Raw genomic sequence first — 26,520 nt, 5'->3', positions numbered from 1 at the left:
AAAAAACCCCCCCCCCCCCCGTCAAAAAAGTAAATAAATAAATAAAAAGATATAAAAATAAATCCTTACAGAGCTATCCTAGTTTTTGTCTGTCATATGTTACCAGAAAAATACTATTTATTTCGTGCTTATTGCATATTTTTAGACAAACTGACCTCCAGATTATTTGACCTTAAAGATGAAATTGTAATCCCTAATAAATCGATAATTTTCTAACATGGAATAGCTTTATAATGAGAGAATATATCATGTACTGACTACCTGTACTAACTTTGGTTCTATTTCTACAGACCCAGACAAGATCCTGCAGACACGGAAGCTACTAGTGTTGGTAAGTTAGGCAAATAGACCTTAACTTACAGTGCTGGTAAGTTAGGCAAATAGACCCTGACTACTATTGTTGGTGAGTAAGGCAAATAGACCCTGACTACTATTGTTGGTAAGTTAGGCAAATAGACCCTGACTACTATTGTTGGTGAGTTAGGCAAATAGATCCTGACTACGAGTGTTGGTGAGTTAGGCAAATAGACCCTGACTACGAGTGTTGGTGAGTTAGGCAAATATAACTTAGCTACCAATGTTGGTAAGTAAGGCAAATATACCTTAACTACTAGTGTTGGTAAGTTAGGCAAATAGACCCTGACTACTATTGTTGGTGAGTTAGGCAAATAGACCCTGACTACGAGTGTTGGTGAGTTAGGCAAATAGACCCTGACTACTAGTGTTGGTAAGCTAGGCAAATATAACTTAGCTACCAATGTTGGTAAGTAAGGCAAATAGACCCTGACTACTAGTGTTGGTAAGCTAGGCAAATATAACTTAGCTACCAATGTTGGTAAGTTAGGCAAATATACCTTAACTAACCAGTGTTGGTAAGTTAGGCAAATATACCTTAACTACCAGTGTTGATAAGTTAGGCAAATATTCCATAGCTATTAGTGTTGATAAGTTAAGCAAATAGACTTCCGCTACCAAAGTTGGTAAGTTATGCAAATAGTACATAGCTATTAGTGTTGGTAAGTTAGGCAAATAGACCCTAACTATGAGTGTTGGTGAGTTAGGCAAATATAACTTAGCTACCAATGTTGGTAAGTAAAGCAAATATACCTTAACTACTAGTGTTGGTAAGTTAGGCAAATAGACCCTGACTACTAGTGTTGGTAAGCTAGGCAAATATAACTTAGCTACCAGTGTTGATAAGTTAAGCAAATAGACTTCCGCTACCAAAGTTGGTAAGTTATGCAAATAGTTCATAGCTATTAGTGTTGGTAAGTTATGCAAATAGTACATAGCTATTAGTGTTGGTAAGTTAACAAATAGACTTCAGCTACCAAAGTTGGTAAGTTATGCAAATAGTACATAGCTATTAGTGTTGGTAAGGTAGGCAAATAGTACATAGCTATAAGTGTTGGTAAGTTAGGCAAATAGTACAAAGCTATTAGTGTTGATAAGTTAGGCAAATAGTATATAGCTATTAGTCTTGGTAAGTTAGGCAAATAGTACATAGCTATTAGTGTTGGTAAGTTAATCAAATAGACTTCAGCTACCAAAGTTGGTAAGTTAGGCAAATAGTACATAGCTATTAGTGTTGGTAAGTTAAGCAAATAGACTTTAGCTACCAAAATTGGTACGTTAGGCAAATAGTACATAGCTATTAGCGTTGGTAAGTTAGGCAAATAGTACATAGCTATTAGTGTTGGTAAGTTAGGCAAATATACTGAACAAAAAAAGAAACGCACAATTACATTATGCAATCAATAGCCTATGAAAAACAAAATTACACTTCAGTACCTGGTGTGGGCACCTTTTGCACGAATCCCTGCACGGATTCTCCTATGCATTGAATTCATGAGAACATTTATTCGCTTTAAGGGAAAGAAGTTCCATTCTTGTGTTAATGCTGCGATCAACTGGGCGTGGTTAGTTGGGGGGTTTTGACGTTTCCTAATACGCCTGTCCAGCTCATCCCACAGATGCTCAATGGGAGACATGTTGGGCTATACGGGGCCCATTCCAAAGGCTGAACTTTGTTTGCCGTGAGAAAATCACGACAGACTCTGGCAACATGCGGTCGAGCATTGTCTTGCTGGAAAATTAGGTTATGATGTCTGAGAAGTGGAAGGACATGTGGTTGGCAGCCCCACCGAATCTATCGCGTTCAACAACGCATGCGTCGACGAAACGCTCACCACGTCTGCGATATATTCCCTTTTTCTTCCATCTGAGCGATACAGACAGAATCTAGACTCGTCGGTGAACATCACACGCCTCCATCGACGCATCCCAAACCTATTCGGGCCATGTCTGCGCATCCAGTCAAGACGCACTTGCCGCCTCCATGGTGTCAGAGGTGGCCCAACATAAGGTCGGCGCGCAATGATTCTCTTGGCACGCAAGCAGTTCCTGGCAGTTTGAGGACTAATGGGTCTGCCATGAGTACCTAAGGTTTGCAACGCAGTCTCTTCAGCAGTCTTGCATCTGTTGCGCAAGTGCGACAATCGAATCGCCCTGTCTTGTCGTGCGGTCGTTATTCACGTGGACGACCGCTCCTGGGACGATCGGAAACTAACCAAGTAGCACGGAAACGTGTACATAGACGGTTAATTGTACACGGGCCAACACCAAACTGCCGTGCGACAGCAGTTTGGCTATGACCATCCATCAACATCGCAATTGCTCTACCCCTCTGAATTTGCGTTAAGCGTGGCATCTCAGTCAATGGCGAAATCAAAATGCCAATGTGGACAATTAATGTGGCTGAACTTAGAGTATCCGTTGAGATTATTTGTGTGAAAAACTCCGGCTCGGCTTGATCATGCCGCGTTATTTGGACTAAAGAAGCTCACAAAGTCACACAATGACATTGTCACGCTTGGCTGATTTTAGGGTGGATTGTTGTGAAGGGAGATCGTTCTTGATGTAATACCTGACCAAATATTCCATTATTTCCTTACAGCTAAGGTGTACTGCAGGGGGGGGGGGGAACTTTGTGCGTTTCTTTTTTTGTTCTGTATAGTAAAGTATTGCGTGCTCCAGGTTACCTTAGCTACCAGTGTTGGTATATCAGGCAAATAGTAAAGGAATGTTTCAGATTTCTTACATACCCTGAAGTTTATAATTTAATTTTGGGCAAGCACTGTGCTTATGAGATTCAGGATTCTGCCTTGTTCTCTAATAAATCACGTGTTTCCCATTGTCATGTTGTTATGAGGTGCATTAAAAACAGACATGTTTTATCATTATGCAGTATTTAATTGTAAATTTGTAAGGTACTCATCACATTGACATGACAATAAAAAATAGGATCTTGACAATTTGATAGCACTGTTACATTGGAAATCACATAGAAACTTTTTACCAGTGAAATATAAGAAATTATCCATTTGATAAAAACATACATAGTTATTTACTACAGTGACTTTCCCTTGTGCCTTCTGTACATATGCTGTTTATTTGTAGAAGAAGACAATATAGGCAATCCCATCCCGGTGAAGAGGAAGAGAGGCAGACCTCCCAAACAAAAAGGTATTACAATGTCCAATACTGTGAAAACAGATATTTTTTGTGGGGCCCAAACTTCATGGTTTTACGAAAAAACACCATTCCCATGGACCTCCAAAACAAAAAGGTTTGCAATGTCCAATACTGTGGAAACAGATATTTTTGTGGGGCCCAAATTTTGTAGTTTCAAGAGAAAAAAACCACCATTCAGTGGGTACATGAATTGGTGGATTACCAGTCCCCGCTCATACGGATAATAGCTTTATGTCAAACTTGTAACTACTTCGTGGACCTATGAATTTGTGGAGGAGGTACCCACGAAATCAACGAAAAATGAAAACCCCACAAAAATTGGTGATTTCACAGTATGTGTCAAATAATGTCTTAAGCAAGTTGACCTGGTGGAATTAAACATACAAGGTGACTAATGTGGTCCCCCTGTTGTCCTTCGCTCACTAAGGGGATTTTAAAGAAAGCAAAACAGATCTGCTGAACAAGTTGAAACAGCTGAGACCTTTATCTTTTCTATTTGTATCTTTTACACAATTGTAGTGGAACTGGACTAGGTTGTTCTATGGCGACCAGGTAGCTCACCTGGTTAGAGTGTCTGTCAGAGCTCTGAGGGTCCTGGGTTCGAACCCCGGTCTGGCTGTTGCATTTCTCTTTCTCATGTTACACAACGTTTTCAGCTCTAAGAGTCATGTGAGTTAATTATACAGTGGCCAATTGTCTGTGGTCGGTTCATCTTTTCCTTTAAAACTCTACTAGTCCAGAACAGCTTGTTGGATTTTGACTAAATTCAGACTGGAGCATCCTTGGGCCAAGGGGAAAGAGTTAAATATTCATTGAAGTTTTAGAATTGTAAAAAAATCATTAATAATGAAACCTCAAAATTAAAAACAAGAAATATGCTATCAATAAACAGTAAAAAAATGGAAGCTCTACAAGAAAGTGCAAATACTAAAGAGTATAAAAACAGGATCATGAAGAGACAGACATTTCCATGGTAACCAGACAGGTGAGAACCCTGATAAAAACCTGACCAGACGGAGACTGTAAAACTCCAATCATGAAACTTAGGTCTGGTATAGATAACAACTATCACAACCTATACAAGTGTCTCATCCGGAGACAATAGTACATTGTTATATAAGTCTGTTGTTGATACGCTGGAGCATGAAGACAAACTCCTTGGTGAATAACCTTGTGATATTGTAAAGGTCATGTGAACTTAATTAATGAATCAAGTTCAAGGTCATCATCTTCATAACATTCAGCAGTAAAATCATCTTCCGTTTCTTGTTGGTTGGAACACAATACTGAAAATTCTGAAATTCTACTTGGATCAATAAAATGTTTGGGTACACACCTAAATAAAAGGTTACAAATGGCAAAATCTAAGAAAGTATCTTCAGACATTGGATCTGTAGCTCCGCTAGTATTGGGACATTGGACAGAAAGGTCGGCGCTGCTTTTCTGAGAGTCTAGTATGTAACTTTGGAATAGAGAACTCAGCTTGGGATTTTCCCTGATGAGGCTGGAAATATCAATACCATCTAGTTCTGAAGGTTCGTTCAAGAAACGTTCCGGGATTCTCTGAATTGCGTCTTCAATTTCAACGGTATCACCAAATCCCAGCCCCATCAGGATATCTTCTGGATCTTCATTACGATCGTTCAGTAGCATGTCCAAACTGATGTCACTGGACATGCTGGTTGTTGTGTTCTGTGAAAGATCTGAAGCAAAGCTGAGGTTCTGATGGGCATCCAATAGCCACTGCAGTCGTTTGTCCATCACAGGTAGCAGCACCATCATAAAATTCCTTTCATGTTCCTTCTGGTCAAAGGATTTGGCTTCCGTTCCCATTGTGATGTCTTCTTCATTCATGCTGTTGTCTTCCATCACCTCTCCAGATCTTTGGTTCATGTTTACAATCATCATCCTGGACAACTATACTTGGTCTTCCCCCATAATCAACCTCTGCGTCTGTTTGGCTCCTGATAAGTCCAGGCATTGTATCATAGTCTGGAGCTCTTCGGGTTGAAGGTATGAAGTGATTCCTGTGTTTCTACGGTAACGCATACTTGGGACTCCCTGTTGTATAAGCAGAGGGTATGGCCTTAACTCATTGACGCCTGATATTTCATAATTAGCTATTCCAACCTTTGAATTGGAGGAGTTCAAATGTGTCTTCAGGGGTAAAAGAGTTAAAATGTGTCTTCAGGGGTGAAAGAGTGAATGTGTTGATGGGCCGTTCAGACTACTGTGTGACTCTGTATAACCTTATTGTGGCTGGACTTGTGTTGATGGGCTGTTCAGACTGCTGTGTGACTCTGTATAACCTTATTGTGGGTGTACAATTGGGTGGACTTGTGTTGATGGGCTGTTCAGACTACTGTGGTCTTGTATGTTCTTATCATGCTGATATTAAAACTATGTCATACAGTTACTAGCAATTTTAGTATGTGAAGAAGTGCACTATTTATCTTGTGGTTCTGTTTTGTAGTCGGTGTAGCAGACAAACCTGTAGAGACAGAGTTAAAACAGATTGATGATACTGGAATGGACAACAGATCAAAAGTAGGACAGACAGGTTCAGAGGTCAAGGCATTGGCAGCCAAATCTACTCAAAAGACAGCTTCAGCAGAAACACATGTCAGCAGGGTAAAACCAAGACTGGTGGCAACTCTGACACCAAGGGCAGGTAACTGTGTAGATAAGTACTGACAAGGTCAGAATATTCTCTAAACCTCAGACAAGGTCAGAATACTCTCTACACTTCAGACAAGGAAAGAATACTCTCTAAACCTTAAACAAGGTCAGAATACTCTCTAAATCTCAGACAATGTCAGAATACTCTCTAAACCTTAGACAAGGTCAGAATACTATCTAAATCTCAGACAAAGTCAAATAAAAGGTGTGAATACAAAGTGAGATAACTCTCATAAACATAGACAAAGTCAGGTATCAATCACATTTACAGACATCGTCAAAATGAGGAGAAAAAAGGTTTTACAAAATAGAATAACTGAAAAGATTATGTCTTTTTTTTATCAGCGGTCCAAAAAATAAGGTAGATTGATACTGGTCATTTGGCCCTCTAATTAGTTCTGACTATAATGTAATAATATTGCTGTTACAGAAGATATGGTTGCAAAGCAAACCAATACAAAGAAAAAGGATTCTGGTCCAAGGTCAGGCTCGAAGAAATTGAGTACCCCAGTCAGCACCTTTGATTCAATTCTACAAGGCATGCAAAATATGTTACACGCACCAGATCAAAAGGTCTCAGGTAAGTCAGGGTTAAATTACACAATGTCAAAAGGTCTCGGGTAAGTCAGGGTTAGATCACACAATGTCAAAAGGTCACATGTAAAGGAAGGATGTCTATAAGGCCCTTTCTTTTGGGCCCCGGTATATTCGGATTTTCACCTCCTTATTTTGTTCAAAGATGTCCTATTATATGACATGCGGAAAAACTAAGGTAAAACTTTGACAGAAAGAGGGTTTCTGGGGGTACCAAAAGGGGTATGGTAAATCACAAATATAGTTTGCTGTTTTCAAAATGAGCTTAAAAACCAAAATAATAATACCATTTCTGTTTTTGAAAACATGTATAAATTAGACAAGCATATGTAACGGAATGAAAACTGACAGAAATTCAATCGTCACTTAAAGATTGTTTATATAAAATGAAGGATTATGTCAGGGGGTCTTTTCGGTCATTTTCAATTGAAAAGTAATTTGTTTTCTCAATAATTTCCTTTCTAATTAATATTTTGACTTGAAATTTACAACTTTACTCATTTAAATAGACTTACATAAATTACATATGATGGAAGCCTTGGAGTTGCAGTATAAGACCACAAGATCTCCAAAGCGTTTGTCTGGCCTGATGTCATTAGTGTTTGTGGAACAGATTTGTTTAGTGTATCAGTCTATAAAGCATCTACGGGACCAAAGATACAGAGCCTGAAATTGGGAATTATTTGTAATGATACTTCTAATGAGAATATTGTGCCATGATTGCTGAAATATCCAGGTGAGCACTACATGTACAGGTCCTTTGTTACATAATTAATTTGATTTGTAATTATTTCATATTTGCAGGTAGCCAGTGTCCTGGGCCGTCAGACGTATCCAACACGTCTACATTAATGAAACAGCCAGATGGTCAGTCCAATGTCTCCTATCACCTGTGGTCACTTGGTGGTTTCCAGGTAGTGGTCAGATGTGGTTACCACGGTACTATCCGGGACGATGTGCAGAAGGTCAGTGTACATTATAACAGCAAGGTGTTGAACCATGCATTGAGAGGTTAGCTTGGTAACAATTGATGATCAGACAGACTGAGGTAATTGGTCCTTAAGTCATAACTTGAGAGGTTAGCTTGGTAACAATTGATGATCAGACAGACTGAGGTAATTGGTCCTTAAGTCATGCATTGAGAGGTTAGTTTGGTAACAATTGATGATCAGACAGTTACTGAGGTAATTGGTACTTAAGTCATAACTTGGAAATAGTTGAGATGCCCCACTTTAACCTTAATCTGCTGGCTGGGCATTCATATACAAATACACTAAATGCTACCAAGATTGACTCAGGGGTCTAGCCCTGACCTTGGAAACTTTCTCCCTAGGTCATAACATAGAAACATACCCTTAAACCGGCCACGCCCCTGAGGGATTAGTCCTTGTAACATATTTACCACATTCAGCAAATTTAAATCTAAAGTATAGTTCCAGGTGAGCTTTTAAGGCCCCTTGGCCTCTTGTTATCGACAAACTAATGATTTACATAAAAAGTAAGAAGGCCTCATGATCAGCAAATGTATTGTAGACCCTCATTCGAAACACCTGAGTCTTACAGAGAGTATCTTATCCTCTACCACTTTGACACATTTCTATCTAAACAGTGATATATTAACAAGCCTTAAAACTTGTTGTGTCGGTGATTTACGAGGGTAGAATTACGACTGAGTGGTGGAGATTGGGGAAGATAGGGCAGTACAATAGGACAACACTAGTCCTACCTTCTCTCAGAAAGCATTGACTAGGGCCCCTTTCAGGTATTTGGTTCTACCAGTTGAAATGGTTGAACCTAAAAGAAAATGACAGGCACAGATCTGAACTGAGGCTGACCTCAGCAATATCCGTCATGTGTAGATTGAGGGGTCCAGACATGCCTGTAGTAGTTAGCGTTATTCAGTTATAAAATAAGGTCAATGCACAAATGGATTTAAAGATACGTTATGTAATTTAGTGGACGTGTGTAAGAAGGATATTAAAGCCCTGAAATTAATTCCTCATAGCTGCTACTCTCTAGATTTCTATCTGTTAAATATAAATCCATGTTTTTGTGGTTTTACAGTTGTCGAAGGTACATCTCTGTACAAAGATGGAATACCAGTCGTCGGAGGGACTGGAACAGGTCACTACCAGTGAAACGTGTCGCTCCTGGATTTCCGGATATATCCGGCCTCAATGTAAACTACTCAGAGGTATGCCAGCCAATCGTTTTATATTTATATTTTCATAAAGCATTGATGATTCTTTTAATGGGCAGTTTAACATGAAATTAACGGGTTACTTTTAGTGGGCAGTTTAACATGAAATTAACAGGTTACTTTTAATGGGCAGTTTAACATGAAATTAACGGGTTACTTTTAGTGGGCAGTTTAACATGAAATTAACGGGTTACTTTTAATGGGCAGTTTAACATTAAATTAACGGGTTACTTTTAATTGGCAGTTTAACATGAAATTAACGGGTTACTTTTAAGCCACATTTCCACATATCTGAGACCAGAGGGCTGAATATCCAGTGAGGATAACTAACAGAGGCTAATATGTGTATTACCTATGGGCTATAGGTGTGGTTACATGTCACCTATATGTATGTAAAGCTGAAACTCACATACTCCAATTCATTATTGTAGCAAAATGTAATGATAAAATAATACAAAATAAATTATGGGATACTTACTGTTGTATGTTCAATAAAGAAATCTACTAGGAATTAAGGTAGATTGATTTGTTCTGGCAGACAAATGTATTGAAGCGTGTACCCAAAAACCACCATATTCATTGTACCTCTCCTTTTCTAGAGGTGTGTCATTCTAAGCCAATGAAAATTGCTGTTACATCTCCATACCCAGTACAGCAGCTTGACACCAATAGTTATTCTACCTACAAATATACTAATATGTAGAGTGACTGTTGTGATTTGTACCAAGGAAACATTAATTATGGATTATGAGAAGTTCTTTTTACACAACCAATACAATTTTCTATGTGACGTTTCGATGACTAGTACGATATGTACACTGTCACCTTCATCAGACAAACGTATGTACAATAGTTGTTATATATGTACCGAAATGACTCAATTCAGCTACATATTCAGGTACATATATAACAACTGTTGTACATACGTTTCCAGCGTAGCCGAAATCGACATCGATTTTATGGACAACTTGTACATATTTTACATCTTTGTGCATACGCTTCATTGGTCATTTGTCTGATGAAGGTGACAGTGTACATATCGTACTAGTCATCGAAACATCACATAGAAAATTGTATTGGTTGTGTAAAAAGAACTTCTCATAATCCATACTTACCAAACTGAAGAAAATGTTTAGAAACATTAATTATGCCCCCTGCATCAACGTTGCAAAGTCGCCATCTAATGGAATTATGCCCCTTAGTTTAAAAGCAGTGTTCACAAGTATTGTACTTGATATGTATAAACTTACACAGAGGGGATGTGAATAAAGTATATAGATTTGAGACACCCCCTTTATCTATGTTGTTATGCCCCTTTGTTTAAAAACATTACCAAGAGATCTTTTCCGTCAGTTCTTGGTGCAGGTGAGGGATATTAGTCAGTAATTCTGGCGAGAGTTCAAATTATTAATTTATTTCCTTCGGCTGTTAGTAGCATGGACTGTATCTTAAGCCTTTTTTGTAACTGAAACAACTGTTGATTTTTCCAGCTCGTATCAATCCACTCAAGTCGGAGCTGATCGCCCTGGAGGAACTTGGCTTAAGCCAGCTGATTGGGTCACAGCAAACATTTAGGTATGTCACAAACATTTAGGTACGTCACACATTTAGGTACGTCACAAACATTTAGGTACGTCACAAACATTTAGGTACATCACAAACATTTAGGTACATCACAAACATTTAGGTATGTCACAAACATTTAGGTACGTCACAAACATTTAGGTACGTCTAGGTACGTCACAAACATTGAGGTACGTCACATACATAAAACCTCTGATGCCATCCCATTGTAACTTGTGACATACTTGGGTCAAGAGGACTCTTTGGGGCAAAGGGGTGGGTGCCCATTGTGAGAAAGGGTTGAGATCCCCATCCTATGTACTAAGGTCAACATTATGAGACAAATACAGTCTTAGTATAGAATTTGCCCTTGGGTTCTTTTCTCTACACCATGGATGGGGTGCAATAGCAAAAGTAACATTTATTATAACTTTTAAACAGTTGAGATTCTCACCCTATAACCATATAAACCATTTCTTGGTTTGAAGGAAGGAATGGATTTATGCCACAATGATTGGCTCTTGGATCCATCCAGCCCTTTGAGACTTGATCCCTTTATTTTAACATGGAAACAGTTGAAATCCCCAAGCCATACTGTAAATACAAATGAAGAAGATGGACATAAATTAACTGTTTTTCGTTCCAGACCTGGGGATGCCTTTCTGATGCTCCAAAACGTATTCCACAAGCTGCATCTGTAAGTATTGCATGCTGGGATCTAATTTTTGTCTCGCTTGTGACGGCTGTCGTGAAGGCAAAACATAGGTGTCACTTTTCCGATGGTGGCGGCGCCAACATTAAAGTTTAGCATTTAGCTCTGTTTCTACTAAATTGTAAACGCTTCACCAACCAAACTTGGACCATTCTTTCATTGTAGCTTCTTCATTGCAATCCATGCATGGGATACTGAATGTGGCCATCTTTTCCTGGTCAAGTAATTGACAACTGTTTAAGCATCCTCATCAATTATAAGTTTTGGCATTTAGCTGTGTGTTTTGCATCTGTAGTGCATATCTCAGTACCAACATTGGATGCTGGATATGATTTAAGACTTATTTTCTAAATATCTTAATTATAAAAATATCATTTAAACTCTCCATTATTTTCAATGCATTATATTCAAAATTTTGACATTGAAATAAATATTTTCTGAATTTATATTCCAATTCAATTTGATTTTAAGTTGAAAGTTTGGAAATAAGTGAACATCAGTAAAATTTGTGTGTATTGCTCCGATTCTCAATCTAATTGCTGTTGACGTTCAAAACGGGGACAGGCAAGACATAAAATTCTGAAGCCATACCGCAGCGTCCGTCATCCATCTTCCGTCGTCCGTCCTTCGTCCGTCAACTTTTCCTTTAAAATGCTACTAGTCCTGAACGGCTAAGTAGATTTTGATTAAATTTGGTCTGGAGCATCCTTAGGCCAAGGAGACTCAATTTTGTATGAACGGTGGGTGTGGCCCCCCTGGGGGCAGAGGGGCGTTGCCAAACAATGGAAATAGAGGTAAAACCTTAAAATCCTTCTTCTACTGTAGGGATTAAGGGATTTTATTCTAACTTAGTCTGGAGCATCCTTGGGCCAAGGGAACACAATTCTGTATACACGGTGGTTGTAGCCCCCTTGGGGGCAGTGGGGCAATGCCAAATAGGGGAAATAGAGGTAAAACCTTTAAAATCCTTATTCTACCATAGAGATTACAGTATTTTATGCTAAATTAGTCTGGAGCATCCTTGCATCTTGGTCTTGGTGTGGCCCCCCCCCCCCCCTGGGGGCAGAGGGGCGGGGCCCTATAGGGGAAACATAGCAAATTCTTCAAAATCCTTGTCCTTCTGTAGGAATAACAGGATTTTGTCCGAATTTGGTATGAAGTATCCTTGGTTGAAGGGGAACCAATTTTGTATAAACGATGTGTCCGACCCCCCTGGGGGCAGAGAGGCAGGGCCAAATAAGGGATATAGAGGAATAGGTTTAAAATCCCTTTTTTTTCCGTTAGGATGAAAGTATTTGACCAAATTTGAACAGTAGCATCCTCTGCGGAAGGGAAATCAATTTTGTGTAAATGGTGCGTCTGACCCCCCAGGGGCCTGAGAGGTGGGGCCCAATAGAGGTAATTAGCAAATTCTTGAAAATTCTTCTTCTGTAGGAATAACAGGATTTTGTCCATATTTGGTCTAAAGCATCATTGGGTAAAGGCAACCTGATTTTGTATCAAAGGTGGGTCTGACCCCCCTTGGGGCAGAGGGACGGGGCCCAATAGGGGAAACATAGCAAATTCTTCAAAATCCTTCTTTTCCTGTAGGAATGACAGGATTTTGTCCAATTGCATATAAATATAACCCCTGACTAACCATGTACACTACCAGCAACATCTAGCTATTCCAACTTCAATTTAACTAACATTACCAGGTGAGCGATACAGGCCCTCTGGGCCTCTTGTTAAAAATTGATCTTATTTGATGTTTCTTTCTGCATTAAACACTGCATATTATATACTTAAAAAAGTTTATGTCTGCACTATTTCAAATCATTGGTCACCATAGTAACCATCCAGGACACCCGTCGGCAGTAGGCATAGAGCTCATTTGAAGTTAAATGTACAGCTGTTGAATATGCTGTTTGCTAAAAGACCTGCAGATGTGAATGATGATAAGTTAACGGTTGAAGTGCCTGTGTCATTACAAAGTTCTTTGGGTTTTAATGTGCAAGTTGATGCCAAGGGGATTACCCAGCCGGACGTTTGGGTGTTAGAACGTTCCTGACCATGAGGAACCGATTCTGAATACGAAGACAATATTTAATATGGCAATGGTATAAATATTTCTTTTAATTTCACAATTAAAATAATAATAATAATGGTACAATGGTGGATAATTTATGTTTTCAGTAATGTTCATTATTATTTCTCGCAACTACGTTATCTCGGAGAAGGGGAGATTACTCAGAAACATTACTATGCATAGTAATATGATGTTGTCATTGTGTGTGATAGTGTATTCATGGTATAATTAGAGCGGTCACGATACACTTAACCCACGATTCAATTAGTATCTTGATATTTGTTCCACGATTTGATTATTTGATTCGATACACCTTTATTTTAAACTAGAAACAAAAATGAGATACATAAGCTGGCGACACATGGAAACCCGCAGTGTTGCCACACTTTTGATTTGAAGCTTGCCGGAGCATCACAAATTTTCATTTCGGTCTGCCATTTTGTTATGAATGCTTTGTGAAAATTGCATCCTCAAAGCCGATTGGTTTAGGGTTTATAGATCAGCCAATGAAATTGAACGTCTCACAGACATTTCAGCTGAAGCGGCATACACTAATATTCAGATCGTGACGCATCGAAAATCCGGAAAAATATATCGAGAATTGAATCGAACATAAATGATCACGGTACAAGTGCATCGCGGTAAATCGTGACGCCTCTAGGTAAAATGGCAGTTGTTTTCAGTTGGGAGATTCATGTACAGAACAAACATCAATAATGTAAATATAATCCTGTGAATGTCACACAATCTGTAGTCTGGACATTTTACTTATAATCCTGTGAATGTCACACAATCTGTAGTCTAGACATTTTACTTATAAACCTGTAAATGTCTCACAATCTGTAGTGTAGACATTTTACTTATAATCCTGTAAATGTCTCACAATCTGTAGTCTAGACATTTTACTTATAATCCTGTAAATGTCTCACAATCTGTAGTCTAGACATTTTACTAATAATCCTGTAAATGCCACACAATCTGTAGTCTAGACATTTTACTTATAATCCTGTGAATGTCTCACAATCTGTAGTCTAGATATTTTATTTATAATCCTGTGAATGTCACACAATCTGTAGTCTAGACATTTTACTAATAATCCTGTAAATGTCACACAATCTGTAGTCTAGACATTTTATTTATAATCCTGTGAATGTCACACAATCTGTAGTCTAGACATTTTACTTATAATTCTGTGTATGTCTCACAATCTGTAGTCTAGACAGTTTACTTATAATCCTGTGAATGCCACACAATCTGTAATTTAGACATTTTACTTATAATCCTGTGAATGTCTCAAAATCTGTAGTCTAGACATTTTACTTATAAACCTTTAAATGTCTCATAATCTGTAGTGTAGACATTTTACTTATAATCCTGTAAATGTCTCAAAATCTGTAGTCTAGACATTTTACTTATAATCTTGTAAATGTCTCACAATCTGTAGTCTAGACATTTTACTTATAATCTTGTAAATGTCTCACAATCTGTTGTCTAGATAATTTACTAATAATCCTGTGAATGTCACACATAGTTAGTTGATTTGTAATCATGATAAGTTTGCTTTGTCTCTGATTTCCATGTCATTGTCATGGTAACTAGATATACTAGTTGTTTAGTTACAGGTGTCACATACTGCTGTACTGTAGTAGTTTGACTTTGCTGGCATACCCAAACACTACCCACAGGACATCCTCCCTGTCTAAACCTACTGCCAGTGTATAGTCTGTGTCTGTGTGTATGACCCTGAGGAACTCACCATCTCCACTGATGAGTAGGACCCTTTTGTTGTTCCGGTCCCCTATGATCAGGTTCCCCACACTGTCATACACCACACCCCAGGGGTAAAATGGTTTACTTCCTGTTTGTGGTGTTGGTTTATATGTACTGGGGATGTCACCTCTATATACAAACAGCTCCTTGAAATCAGTGTCCATCACAACAACATGTTTGTTTCCATCACCACCATCACTTTCACTACTGAAATCAGTGACTGCCACATTGTGAGTGACAGGACACTCTGAGATCCTGACTGGTGTACACACTAATGGTTTCCCAGTCCCTATAGCCATTGTAGTACACACCATTTTACCTTTTGTGGTAAATTTGGAGATGTGTTTGATCATCCCTACAATGACATGGTTACTGGCTGTAACACATATACACCTGGGTTCCTTCTTGGTACTGAATCTGTGTGTCAGTCGTCCTGATACCAGCTCCATGATGTTGTTATCATCACAGACCCACAGTGTGTGTGTGGTGGATGACAGACTGATGCCACTGATCCCGACATTGTGTATGACCATCTGTATTACTTTACCCTTCCTGTCCAGGAGAGTTAATGTGTTACTGTACTTGGTCCACACCTGACCATCAGTGGTGGGACATATAGAACCAACGCCACATGGAGACCTCCACTCCTCCACTACCTTGGTCTGTGGCAGTAGTTTGTATGTTATCACTGCTTTCTTCACTTTTGCTCCTGACTGTTGTTGTTGTTGTGTAGAGGGTTGTCCCCGATCATCAGATGTTGAGACTGACCGATCCTGGTCAGTTAAAGTTTGACCTTGACCTGAGGTAGTAACTTTTCCCAAGGCTTTTTTCAAGTGATCTTGAGGATTTTTATTTGGAGTGAAGTTGACAGTACCCAGGACAGGCTTTACAGGGAGAATGTGTGTAGGAGAATGGATCTCACAATATGTATCATAAATCTGTATGTGTGAACCACGCTGGAGAGCTGCTTTGCATTCTTCAATTTGTTGTTTGAGTTGTTTCTCGTGCATCTCGAGGTCCTGTTTGTATTTCTTTATCAGCTTGGTATTATCCTCTTCCATTTTTTGGTAAAGAGAGAGTGTCTGTGCTGTAAGCATGTCAAGCTGTTGTTTTAATTCATCGTTTGCATCTTTAACTTTTGTGACAGCTTCTCAAAAGTACTGGTGTTGTCTTTAAGCAGGGTATCGGTAGTGGTGATGTATTTTCCAATTTGTACAAGGTCATTTTTTTCTGTTCTGTCTATAAAGTTTTTAATGTCTGGTTCTTTCTGAGGAGTAATTTCACTTAGCTCACAAACAGGATGGGCTTTGTGTATAGAAGAAAGGCATTTTGGACAAACAAGTTCCTGACATTTTTCACAATAAAATTCTAGCTGTCTCCCTTTGTGGTGTATACATGTCGTTTGACCTTTAATACGGAGAGGAATTTTAGGGGTTGCCATTTTGCTAGATTATTTGTTGAAGCCTTGAAGATGTTTGTTGTTCTTGTATTAATATATTGTTATCAGTAAACACTCACAAATAAGAGTTTGTCATGTAAAAAATGAAAACTTGACTTATAACTGTCCCATCCAGTAGTATATGTTTGTTAAACATATAGCAATGTAAAAACACTGTAAAATAACTACCTCACGATCACTGATGTCACAGGGTTACTGTGATGATGAATCCAAGTTTTCCATTCCACACTTCTCTATGTTCACTTACATTGTCCGTATTTATCCAGCCTGGAATTCACAATCACATGATGAACTTGCCTCTAGCTTTGCTGATAAATCTGTCACTTTCCTGCTGACATTGTAAACGTTTGCGGCAATGCGTAGATCTACCTGTTTAGACCTGCAGTTGTACATGGTAAATAACTTCCCTTTTGAGCGAGGCTACCGACAGACATACAGTGAAAATAAAGAAATCAATAGTAAAGTAGGTCAGTGGAGGTTGTGTTTAAAAACCTTAGCATTTACATACCTGGCGTGTTTGTCTAAAATGTATGTGTATTAAGTAATACCTGTGTTTTGGGTAATAAGACATACCTGTACTATGGGTAGATATACCTGTGTATTGGATAATAAGACATACCTGTACTGTAGGTAGACATCCCTGTACTGTAGGTAGATATACCTGTTCATTGGGTGACAAGACATACTTGTACTGTAGGTAGATATACCTGTGTTTTGGGCAATAAGACATACCTGTACTGTAGGTAGATATACCCGTGTATTGGGTGACAAGTCATACCTGACTGTAGGTAGATATACCTGTGTTTTGGGCAATAAGACATACCTGTACTGTAGGTAGACATATCTGTACTGTAGGTAGATATACCTGTTCATTGGGTGACAAGACATACTTGTACTGTAGGTTTATATACCTGTGTTTTGGGCAATAAGACATACCTGTACTGTAGGTAGATATACCTGTGTATTGGATGACAAGTCATACCTGTACTGTAGGTAGATATACCTGTGTTTTGGGCAATAAGACATACCTGTACTGTAGGTAGATATACCTGTGTATTGGGTGATAAGTCATACCTGTAGTGTAGGTAGATATACCTGTACTGTAGGTAGATATACCTGTGTATTGGGTGACAAGCCATACCTGTACTGTAGGTAGACATACCTGTACTGTAGGTAGATATACCGGTATATCTACCTACAGTACAGGTATGTCTACCTACAGTACAGGTATGTCTACCTACAGTACAGGTATGGCTTGTCACCAAATACACAGGTATATCTACCTACAGTCCAGGTATATCTACCTACACTACAGGTATGACTTATCACCCAATATACAGGTATATCTACCTACAGTACAGGTAGATATACCTGTGTATTGGGTGGCAAGTCATACCTGTACTGTAGGTAGACATACCTGTACTGTAGGTAGATATCCTTGTGTATTGGGTGACAAGCCATACCTGGACTGTAGGTAGACATACCTGTACTGTGGGTAGATATACCTGTGTATTGGGTGACAAGTCATACCTGTACTGTAGGTAGATATACCCGTGTATTGGGTGACAAGTCATACCTGTACTGTATGTAGATATACCTGTGTTTTGGGCAATAAGACATACTTGTACTGTAGGTAGATATACCAGTGTTTTGGGCAATAAGACATACCTGTACTGTAGGTAGATATACCTGTGTATTGGGTAATAAGTCATACCTGTACTGTAGGTAGATATACCTGTGTATTGGGAAATAAGTCATACCTGTACTGTAGGTAGACATTCCTGTACTGTAGGTAGATATACCTGTTCATTGGGTGACAAGTCATACCTGAAATGTAGGTAGATATACCTGTGTTTTGGGTGACAAGACATACCTGTACTGTAGGTAGACATACCTGTACTGTAGGTAGATGAACCTGTTCATTGGGTGACAAGTCATACCTGTACTGTAGGTAAATATACCTGTGTATTGGGTAATAAGTCATACCTGTACTGTAGGTAGACATACCTGTACTGTAGGTAGATATACCTGTTCATTGGGTGACAAGTCATACCTGTACTGTAGGTAGATATACCTGTGTATTGGGTGACAAGACTTACCTGTACTGTATGTAGATATACCTGTGTATTGGGCAATAAGACATACCTGCACTATGAGTAGATATACCTGTGTTTTGGGTTTCAAGACATACCTGTACTGTATGTAGATATACCTGTGTTTTGGGTAATAAGTCATACCTGTACTGTAGGTAGATATACCTGTGTATTGGGTAATAAGACATACCTGAAATGTAGGTAGATATATTTCTGTATTGGGCAATAAGACATACCTGCACTATGAGTAGCTATACCTTTGTTTTGGGTTTCAAGACATACCTGTACTGTAGGTAGATATACCTGTGTATTGGGTAATAAGACATACCTGTACTGTAGGTAGTTATACCTGTGTATTGGGTAATAAGACATACTTGTATTGTAGGTAGATATACCTGTGTATTGGGGAATAAGACATTCCTGTACTGTAGGTAGATATACCTGTGTACTATGGGTAGATATACCTGTGTATTGGGTAATAAGCCACACCTGTCTTCTCAAGATCCAGATATGGTAGAATTTCTTGTCCCTAGGGTCTCGTGTTTCCCCCTGAGGAGGGGGTAAACTTTACAATAGTTAATATAGGGAAATGACATTTTGGACCAACATTTGTTTAATTGCCATTGGAAGTAATTCAATTTGGGTGTAGATATACCTGTGTATTGGATGACAAGTCATACCTGTACTGTAGGTAGATATCCCTGTGTATTGGGTAATAAAACAAACCTGTACTGTATGTAGATATACCTGTGCTTTGGGTAATAAGTCATACCTGTACTGTAGGTAGATATCCCTGTGTATTGGGTAATAAAACAAACCTGTACTGTATGTAGATATACCTGTGTTTTTGGTAATAAGTCATACCTGTACTGTAGGTAGATGTACCTGTGTATTGGGTAATAAGACATACTTGTATTGTAGGTAGATATACCTGTGTATTGGGCAATAAGACATACCAGTGTATTGTTTAATAAGACATACCTGTATTGTAGGTAGATATACCTGTGTATTGGGTAATAAGACACACCTGTCTTCTCAAGATCCAGATATGGTAGAATTTCTTGTCCCTGGGGTCTCGTGTTTCCCCCTGAGGAGGGGGTAAACTTTACAATAGTTTATATAGGGAAATGACATTTTGGACCAACATTTGTTTAATTTCCATCGGAAGTAATTCAATTCAGGATATCATTATCAGTATTAGGTAGCAGTTTGATAGTATGCACATATCAGCCCTGACTGACCCCCAGGGGCTGATAGGTGGGGCCAAAAAGGGTTGAATTGACTGAAATTTCAAAATTCTTCTTCTCAAGACCCAGATATGGTAAAATCAAACACTCTTCATAGATGGATGGGTCTTAAGGTGCTTTACCAAAACTGTGAATTTCATGACCCTGGGGTCTCACGTTTACCCCTGGGGAGGGGGTAAACTTTACTATAGTTTATATAGGGAAATCACATTTTGGACCAACATTTGTTTAATTGCCATTGGAAGTAATTCAATTTGGGTTAGCATTATCAGCCCGAAGGGCAAGTGAGCTTATGTCATGGTGCGCCGTCCGTCATCCGTCCTCGTCCGTCAACATTTCCTTTAAACAACTTCTTCTGAAGAACGGACAGGCTTAGAGTCATGATGTTTGGCTGAAAGCTTTGTTGGCAGGAGCCCAACAAAGTTTGAGAACGGGAATGACTTTGACCTTCTTTGAAGGTCACAGGGGTCAAATGTGTTAAACACTTCAAACGACTTCTTCTGAAGAACTGAAAGGTATAAAATCTTCATATTTGGCTGGTGGCTTCCTGGTATGGAGCCTAACAAAGTTTGAGAACGAAAATGACCTTGACTTTCTTTCAAGGTCACAGCGGTCAAATATGTCAAACGCTAAAAACGACTTCTTCTGAAGAACTAAAAGGTACAGAATCTTCCTATTTGGCTGGTGACTTCCTTGGATGGAGCCCAACAAAGTTTGTGTCAAACACTTCAAACGACCTCTTCTGAAGAACTGAAAGGTATGGAATCTTTTTATATGGCTTGTGACTTCCTGGGATAGAGCCCGAAAAAGTTTGAGAATGGAAATGACCTTGACCTACTTTCAGGGTCACAGGGGTCAAATATGTCAAACCCTTCAAACGACTTCTTCTGAAGAACTGAAAGGTATAGAATCTTTATATTTGGCTCGTGGCTTCCTGGTATGGAGCCCAACAAAGTTTGAGAATGAAAATGACCTTGACTTTCTTTCTAGGTCACAGCAGTCAAATATGTCAAACTCTTTAAGCGACTTCTTCTGATGAACTAAACGGTATAAAATCTTCATAATTGGCTAATTGTTTTCTGAGATAGAGCCTGGCAAAGTTTGAGAATGAAAATGACCTTGACGTTCTTTCAAGGTCACAGGGGTAAAATATGTCAAAAACTTCAAATGACTTCTTCTGAAGAACTGGAAGGTATAGAACCTTAATATTTGGCTGGTTATTTCCTGGGAAAGAACCAAAAAAAGTTTGCGAATGAAAATGACCTCAACTTACTTTCAAGGTCACAGAGGTCAACAACATTTTAAAGTATTTGTTCTTAAGAACTAAAAGAAATGGATTCTTAAGATTTGGCTGGTAGCTTTTTGGAATAGAACTAACCAATTTGAGAAGGAAAATGACATTGACCTACTTACAAGGTCACAGGAAAAAATATGTCAAGCAACTTCTGAAGAAGAATCAAAAAGCATAGAATCTTATAATAATATTTTGCTGGTAGTTTCAACAGATGGAGCCAACAAAGTTTGCGAGGGATATATTTTTAGTGCAATATAATATTTAATGAGAATATTTTGCTATGACTGCTTAAATATTCAGGTGAGCGATACAGGCCCTCTTGGGCCTCTTGTTGTTTTTTGACACTTTGAATAATATTTCTGTTCATGTTAAAAAAAAAATCAACTCTTTGTTTAAATATATCAGGTGACCGTTAAGGCCCATGGGCCTCTTGTTTTTTCTTCGAGTTTCAAGCTACCGGTATATATTATATCCCAACATCACGATACTCACATGTTTAAACCTAACCTCAATAATGTTTACCTACAATATGTCCTGTAAGCGGGGGATATGAATTCCACAAATTTGCTTGTTTCCCTAGATATTGTGATATTAAAAACATGTTTTACCAGTATTCAAAACTATGGAAATTGGATACATGGTTTGTTTGCGCACCTGCCCAAAGGGCTAGTGAGCTTATGCCATGGCCGGGCGTCTGTCATCCGTCCGTCCGTCCGTTGTCTGTCAATTTTTCCTTTGAACAACTTCTTCTGAAGAATGGCAAGGCCTAGAGTATGATATTTGGGTGATAGCTTTGTTGGTTAGAGCCTAACAATGTTTGAGAACGAAAATGACCTTGACCCACTATCAAAGTCACAGCGGTCAAAAGTGTCAAATACTTAAAATGACTTCTGAAGAACTGAAACGTATAGAATCCTAATATGTGGCTGGTAGCTTCGTTGGTAAAAAGCCCAACAAAGTATGAGAACGAAAATGACCTAGACCCACTATCAAGGTCACAGGGGTCAAATATGTCAAACTTATCAAATGACATCTTCTGATATTCGAAATGCATAGAATCATATTATTTGACTGATTGCTTATTGGGATTGAGCTCGACAATGTTTGCGAATGAAAATGACATAAACCTACTTTCAAGGTCACAGGGGTCAAATATGTCAAACACTTCAAATGACTTCTTCTGAATAAAGTGAAAGGCATGGAGTCGTGATATTTAACAAGTAGCTTCCTTAGATGGAACCCAACAAAGTTTACGAATGGAAATAACCTTTACCTACATTATTCTATTGCTTTATCTTAATCTGATTTGATATAGAGTATCCTTGGCCCAACATGATTCAGTGTTGTAGAAACCATGCCTCCATCCCAATCGGGACAGGAGAGTGAGACCCAATAAGGTAAAGGTATTACTGAGAAACATAGAGAGCCAATATTTGGAAATATTTGTACTACAGTATTATATTTATTTAATATTTTGCTTTGACTGCTTAAATATCCAGGTGAGCAATACAGGCCCTGTGGGCCTCTTGTAGTAAAATAAGCAAGTCTCATCCATCATTTAGGAGGCACAGTAGTCGAGAGGTAGGACGCCAGGCTCGTGACCGAAGGGTTGCGGGTTCGAGTCACGGCACTGAGTTTTATCTTTGAGCAAGATACTTTACTCCGCTTGTTCCAGTCTACTCAGCTGTAAATGAGTATGTGGTTGGGCAGTGCTAGAATTGTTGAATACTATCTCTGAGCGCCGAAATGACAGCACCGACTGTATGCTCCTCAGGGAGTTGAGAAAGATGTTGGCTGGTTGTAAAAGGCCCTATAACCACGGATAATAATTCATGAACCGCTTGGAGAAGACCTACGAACTAGGTTGTGATAAAGCGCTATATAAGAACCTCAAATTTTCATTATTATTTATGTGACAAATAATCATAAGAAAATTTGAATTTCAGACAGCCCCCTGGCCAGTACCTACTCCACCATGGAGCAGGAGACAGAAACTGTAACATCAAAAAATGTACGGACATGAAAAAACGGTATGTTATAGAAAAAGTACTGACATGATAAAATGATCTCGGTGAACTAACATGACTGTACCATTGTATGATATAGTCGGTGTCGAATAGTTCCTAATTAAATTGATATCAGCTAGGAATGTTATGACTGGAATTTTGACGCAATTGTTACATTACATAAGGATTACTGTTAAAATTAATGGTCAGTCTTCTCCTTGATTTCCAAAAATTAACAGGTGAGTGATTCAAGGCGTTGGACCTTTGTTTTAGTGTTTTAGTGTAGCAAACATCTCCCCCACTATTAAATGTTGTCTTCATAATATACCTTTTTTGTTAATAGAGGATCTTATGACCTCCATTTTCAACACTTTGGGTTTATGACAACAAATACGCCCAACAGCAGCGTACCCTGGCTACCTATAGACCCGTCCGTCATTCTGCCAAGTCACATGACCAAAGGAAGAGTACCTGCCACATTTGAACCTGCAGGTAAAAATACCAGTCTGTCAAGGTCCATACAGAAATATAAAACATAGTTTTGGGTCTTTTTATGGTCAGAGTGAATATCTTACTACTTTTATCAACAACAGTAGTGATCTAGACCAGGGCCCGTATTCATGAAACTGTTCATATGCTCAAGCATGGATTCTGTGCTCAAACCAGTACTCTTGTTACTCGCTTAAATCATGCCAAATGATCATTTTGTCAAATGGAAACAATGGAAACAGTATTCGGCTCCAAGTCTTTTCAAATGTTCACTGAATCATTGACAAAATAAGATTTTTTATTCATTTATAAACAGAAAAAGAAAATAGGCTTGAGCACAAAATCCATGCTTGAGCATGAAAACGGCTTCATGAATACATCAAACTGTCCATGAGGGATAAGGCTCCAAGTGTATTTATACTTAAGTTGGCATTTTTGCCCAATGATCATCCTCAAGATCACACAATTGCAAGAGCACAATGCCATCCAGCATCACTATGATGTGAATTCCATGTTCAATTTGAGTGTATTTTGAGTGGAAAATATTTAGCTCTGTTGTTCTTTTGTGTGTTTTAAAATGTGCTATTTCAGAAAGTAATATTATACTTCAAGATTTCTCTTTCAGACTATACGGCATGGATCCCTCCCAAAAACAACAAGGGAAAGAAGAAGAAGAAACAAACAAAACCAAAACAGAGAGTGTAGAACACAATGTGTCACCGAGTCAGTTGTGTGCAATATTTACCTATAACGTCCGTATATCTACTGGTAAACCACCAGCCTCAATACTCCAGGAGTTACGCTCACTTTCACTCTTTCCAGTCCTGAAACATGTCATAGCAAAATCACAGGCTCGGTGTGTACCAACTTGTGGATGAGACAAGAAGACAAGATAGGTCCTTTGATGTACACCAGAAGAACCTCGCAGTCGCCTAACTGTAAAATTTACTAGCTCTGAAGTTGGGTGTCGCTCATCTGTAATCTTCAAAAGACAGCTGGTATCAGCTCTATATAGCGATTGGTCAAGATTTTTTTTTTAACCAAACCAATCAAATAGCTAGGGACACTGAGCCTTCAATTTTGCTACAGCATATTTCAGGGGTGCAGAGAGTGAAAGTGAGGCTAACTCCTGGAGTATTGAAGAAGGCTTTAGACACTGTGATCCACAGTCCTGTGGTAGTTATGTACTTGGTGTAACCAGAGACGGATGCTGGAGTATTCTTATACAGACTACGTAACAGTTTACTTTATTTAATTTACATCTTCTGGATGGCTAAGCTAATGATAATTATTATTGTTCTGAAGAGCACCAAGATGGAAGAAAGCGCTAGCGAATTATAGTGGTGTTTTATTTTTCATATGTATACACAAATATACAGTAAAACCTTGTTATACTGCCACCATTTGTCCGGAGAAACTTTGGCATTATGTAGGGGTTTGGTGATAAATTGAGGGAAATGTGTAAAGGAATCCTGAAGAAAACAAGAAAAAAGGGGCATTATAATATGTTGGCGATAAAAGAGGTGGCAAATGAAAAGAGGGGCATTATATGGAGGTTTTACTGTACAAAGGAAGGAATCTGAATAAATAGTCACAATATTTGAATGTGTGGTCACCTTTTTTCTCTGAATTTCCATTACGAAATGTAAGACTAACTAGAAATTTGTTTTTGTGAACAAAAACGTATGTCTCCCCTTACTAGCCAATATGCAAATTTGGAAGAATAGAAAGGTCACTTCAAGATTAAGGTGTGTAATTTCTAAACCATTGAACTTTTAATTTATTCTGGTACATGTTAAATTGTCTTAACAATTTTTGGTTAAGATTCGGCAGCTGTGGTACTATAGACACATTTACATGTATATAACAATAGGAATTATCACACATCTGATTACAATCTGGTTAATAAAATTATGTGGATAAAGTCAAATAATTATAACTGTATCTACGATCAATAATGCACAGATGGGTGATTTGTTCTGGATTTTCTAACTGTAGGGATTAATCTATCTGATTTTACGATAGCGACTTTCTGGTTTACAATGTTATGAAGCATGGTCAGACGAGCATCTCTACGTCTATCTGCTAGAGGGCGCAGCTTAAGGTGGTCCAACATTTCTGACACACTGGAGGTACGATGGTTGTACCTGTGATTATTGAGCACATAGCGCGCTGCCCTTCGCTGGACCATTTCCAACTTGTCAATATTTGTTTGGGTGTGAGGGTCCCATACTGTACAGGCATACTCAAGTGATAGTCGAACTAATGATTTGTATGCCTGTACTTTGGCTGATGTTGAGCCAATTTTAAGATTTCGTCTTAAAAAGCCTAGCGTAGAATTTGCTTTTGGGCAGATAGTATTTATATGTGAATCCCATTTAAGGTCAGATGATAGTGTTACACCCAGATACTTGGCCTGACTAAGATGTTCCAGTCCATGTAAAGTATAATTATGGACTATTGGAGTTTTGTTTTTAGTCACTGACAACACATTGCATTTGTTTGGGTGGAAGATCATTTTCCATGTATTTTCCCAGAGCGCTAGTTTGTCAAGATCTTTTTGAAGTGTTGTAGCATCACTGTTTGACTTGATAACTAGATATGCAAGTGTCGTCTGCAAATAAACGGATTGTAGCATTTAGACCCACAGGGATATCGTTTATAAAGTAAAGAAATAAACTGGGTCCCAAAACTGACCCCTGGGGTACCCCGGAATGGACATCGACAAAATCAGACTTCTCCCCTTCAACTACTACTGTCTGAGTTCTACCGGTCAGGAAACTCTCGATCTAGTTTGCAACATTTCCACATA

At 38.6% G+C, this 26,520-nt stretch overlaps 1 protein-coding gene across 1 annotated transcript in view; it reads left to right on the top strand.

Moving 5' to 3' along the window:
* The window catches only part of LOC110448508 (little elongation complex subunit 2-like), a 44,295-nt gene extending 18,982 nt beyond the window's left edge, over positions 1–25,313 (top strand). The window contains exons 9-19 of the mRNA XM_021494780.1: positions 291–331; positions 3,460–3,525; positions 6,008–6,205; positions 6,644–6,793; positions 7,612–7,772; positions 8,872–9,001; positions 10,498–10,582; positions 11,217–11,267; positions 23,160–23,243; positions 23,563–23,711; positions 24,334–25,313. Coding sequence (XP_021350455.1) covers positions 291–331; positions 3,460–3,525; positions 6,008–6,205; positions 6,644–6,793; positions 7,612–7,772; positions 8,872–9,001; positions 10,498–10,582; positions 11,217–11,267; positions 23,160–23,243; positions 23,563–23,711; positions 24,334–24,413 — 1,195 coding nt within the window. The 3' untranslated portion in view covers positions 24,414–25,313. The remainder of the gene's footprint in view (positions 1–290; positions 332–3,459; positions 3,526–6,007; positions 6,206–6,643; positions 6,794–7,611; positions 7,773–8,871; positions 9,002–10,497; positions 10,583–11,216; positions 11,268–23,159; positions 23,244–23,562; positions 23,712–24,333) is intronic.
* Positions 25,314–26,520: the final 1,207 nt, after the last annotated feature.

This window comes from Mizuhopecten yessoensis, unplaced genomic scaffold (assembly GCF_002113885.1).
Source record: "Mizuhopecten yessoensis strain PY_sf001 unplaced genomic scaffold, ASM211388v2 scaffold4105, whole genome shotgun sequence".
In the NCBI taxonomy this organism is placed as follows: domain Eukaryota; kingdom Metazoa; phylum Mollusca; class Bivalvia; order Pectinida; family Pectinidae; genus Mizuhopecten; species Mizuhopecten yessoensis.
Note: the sequence above shows the minus strand (reverse complement) of the source record. Positions and strands in the feature narration are given on the sequence as shown.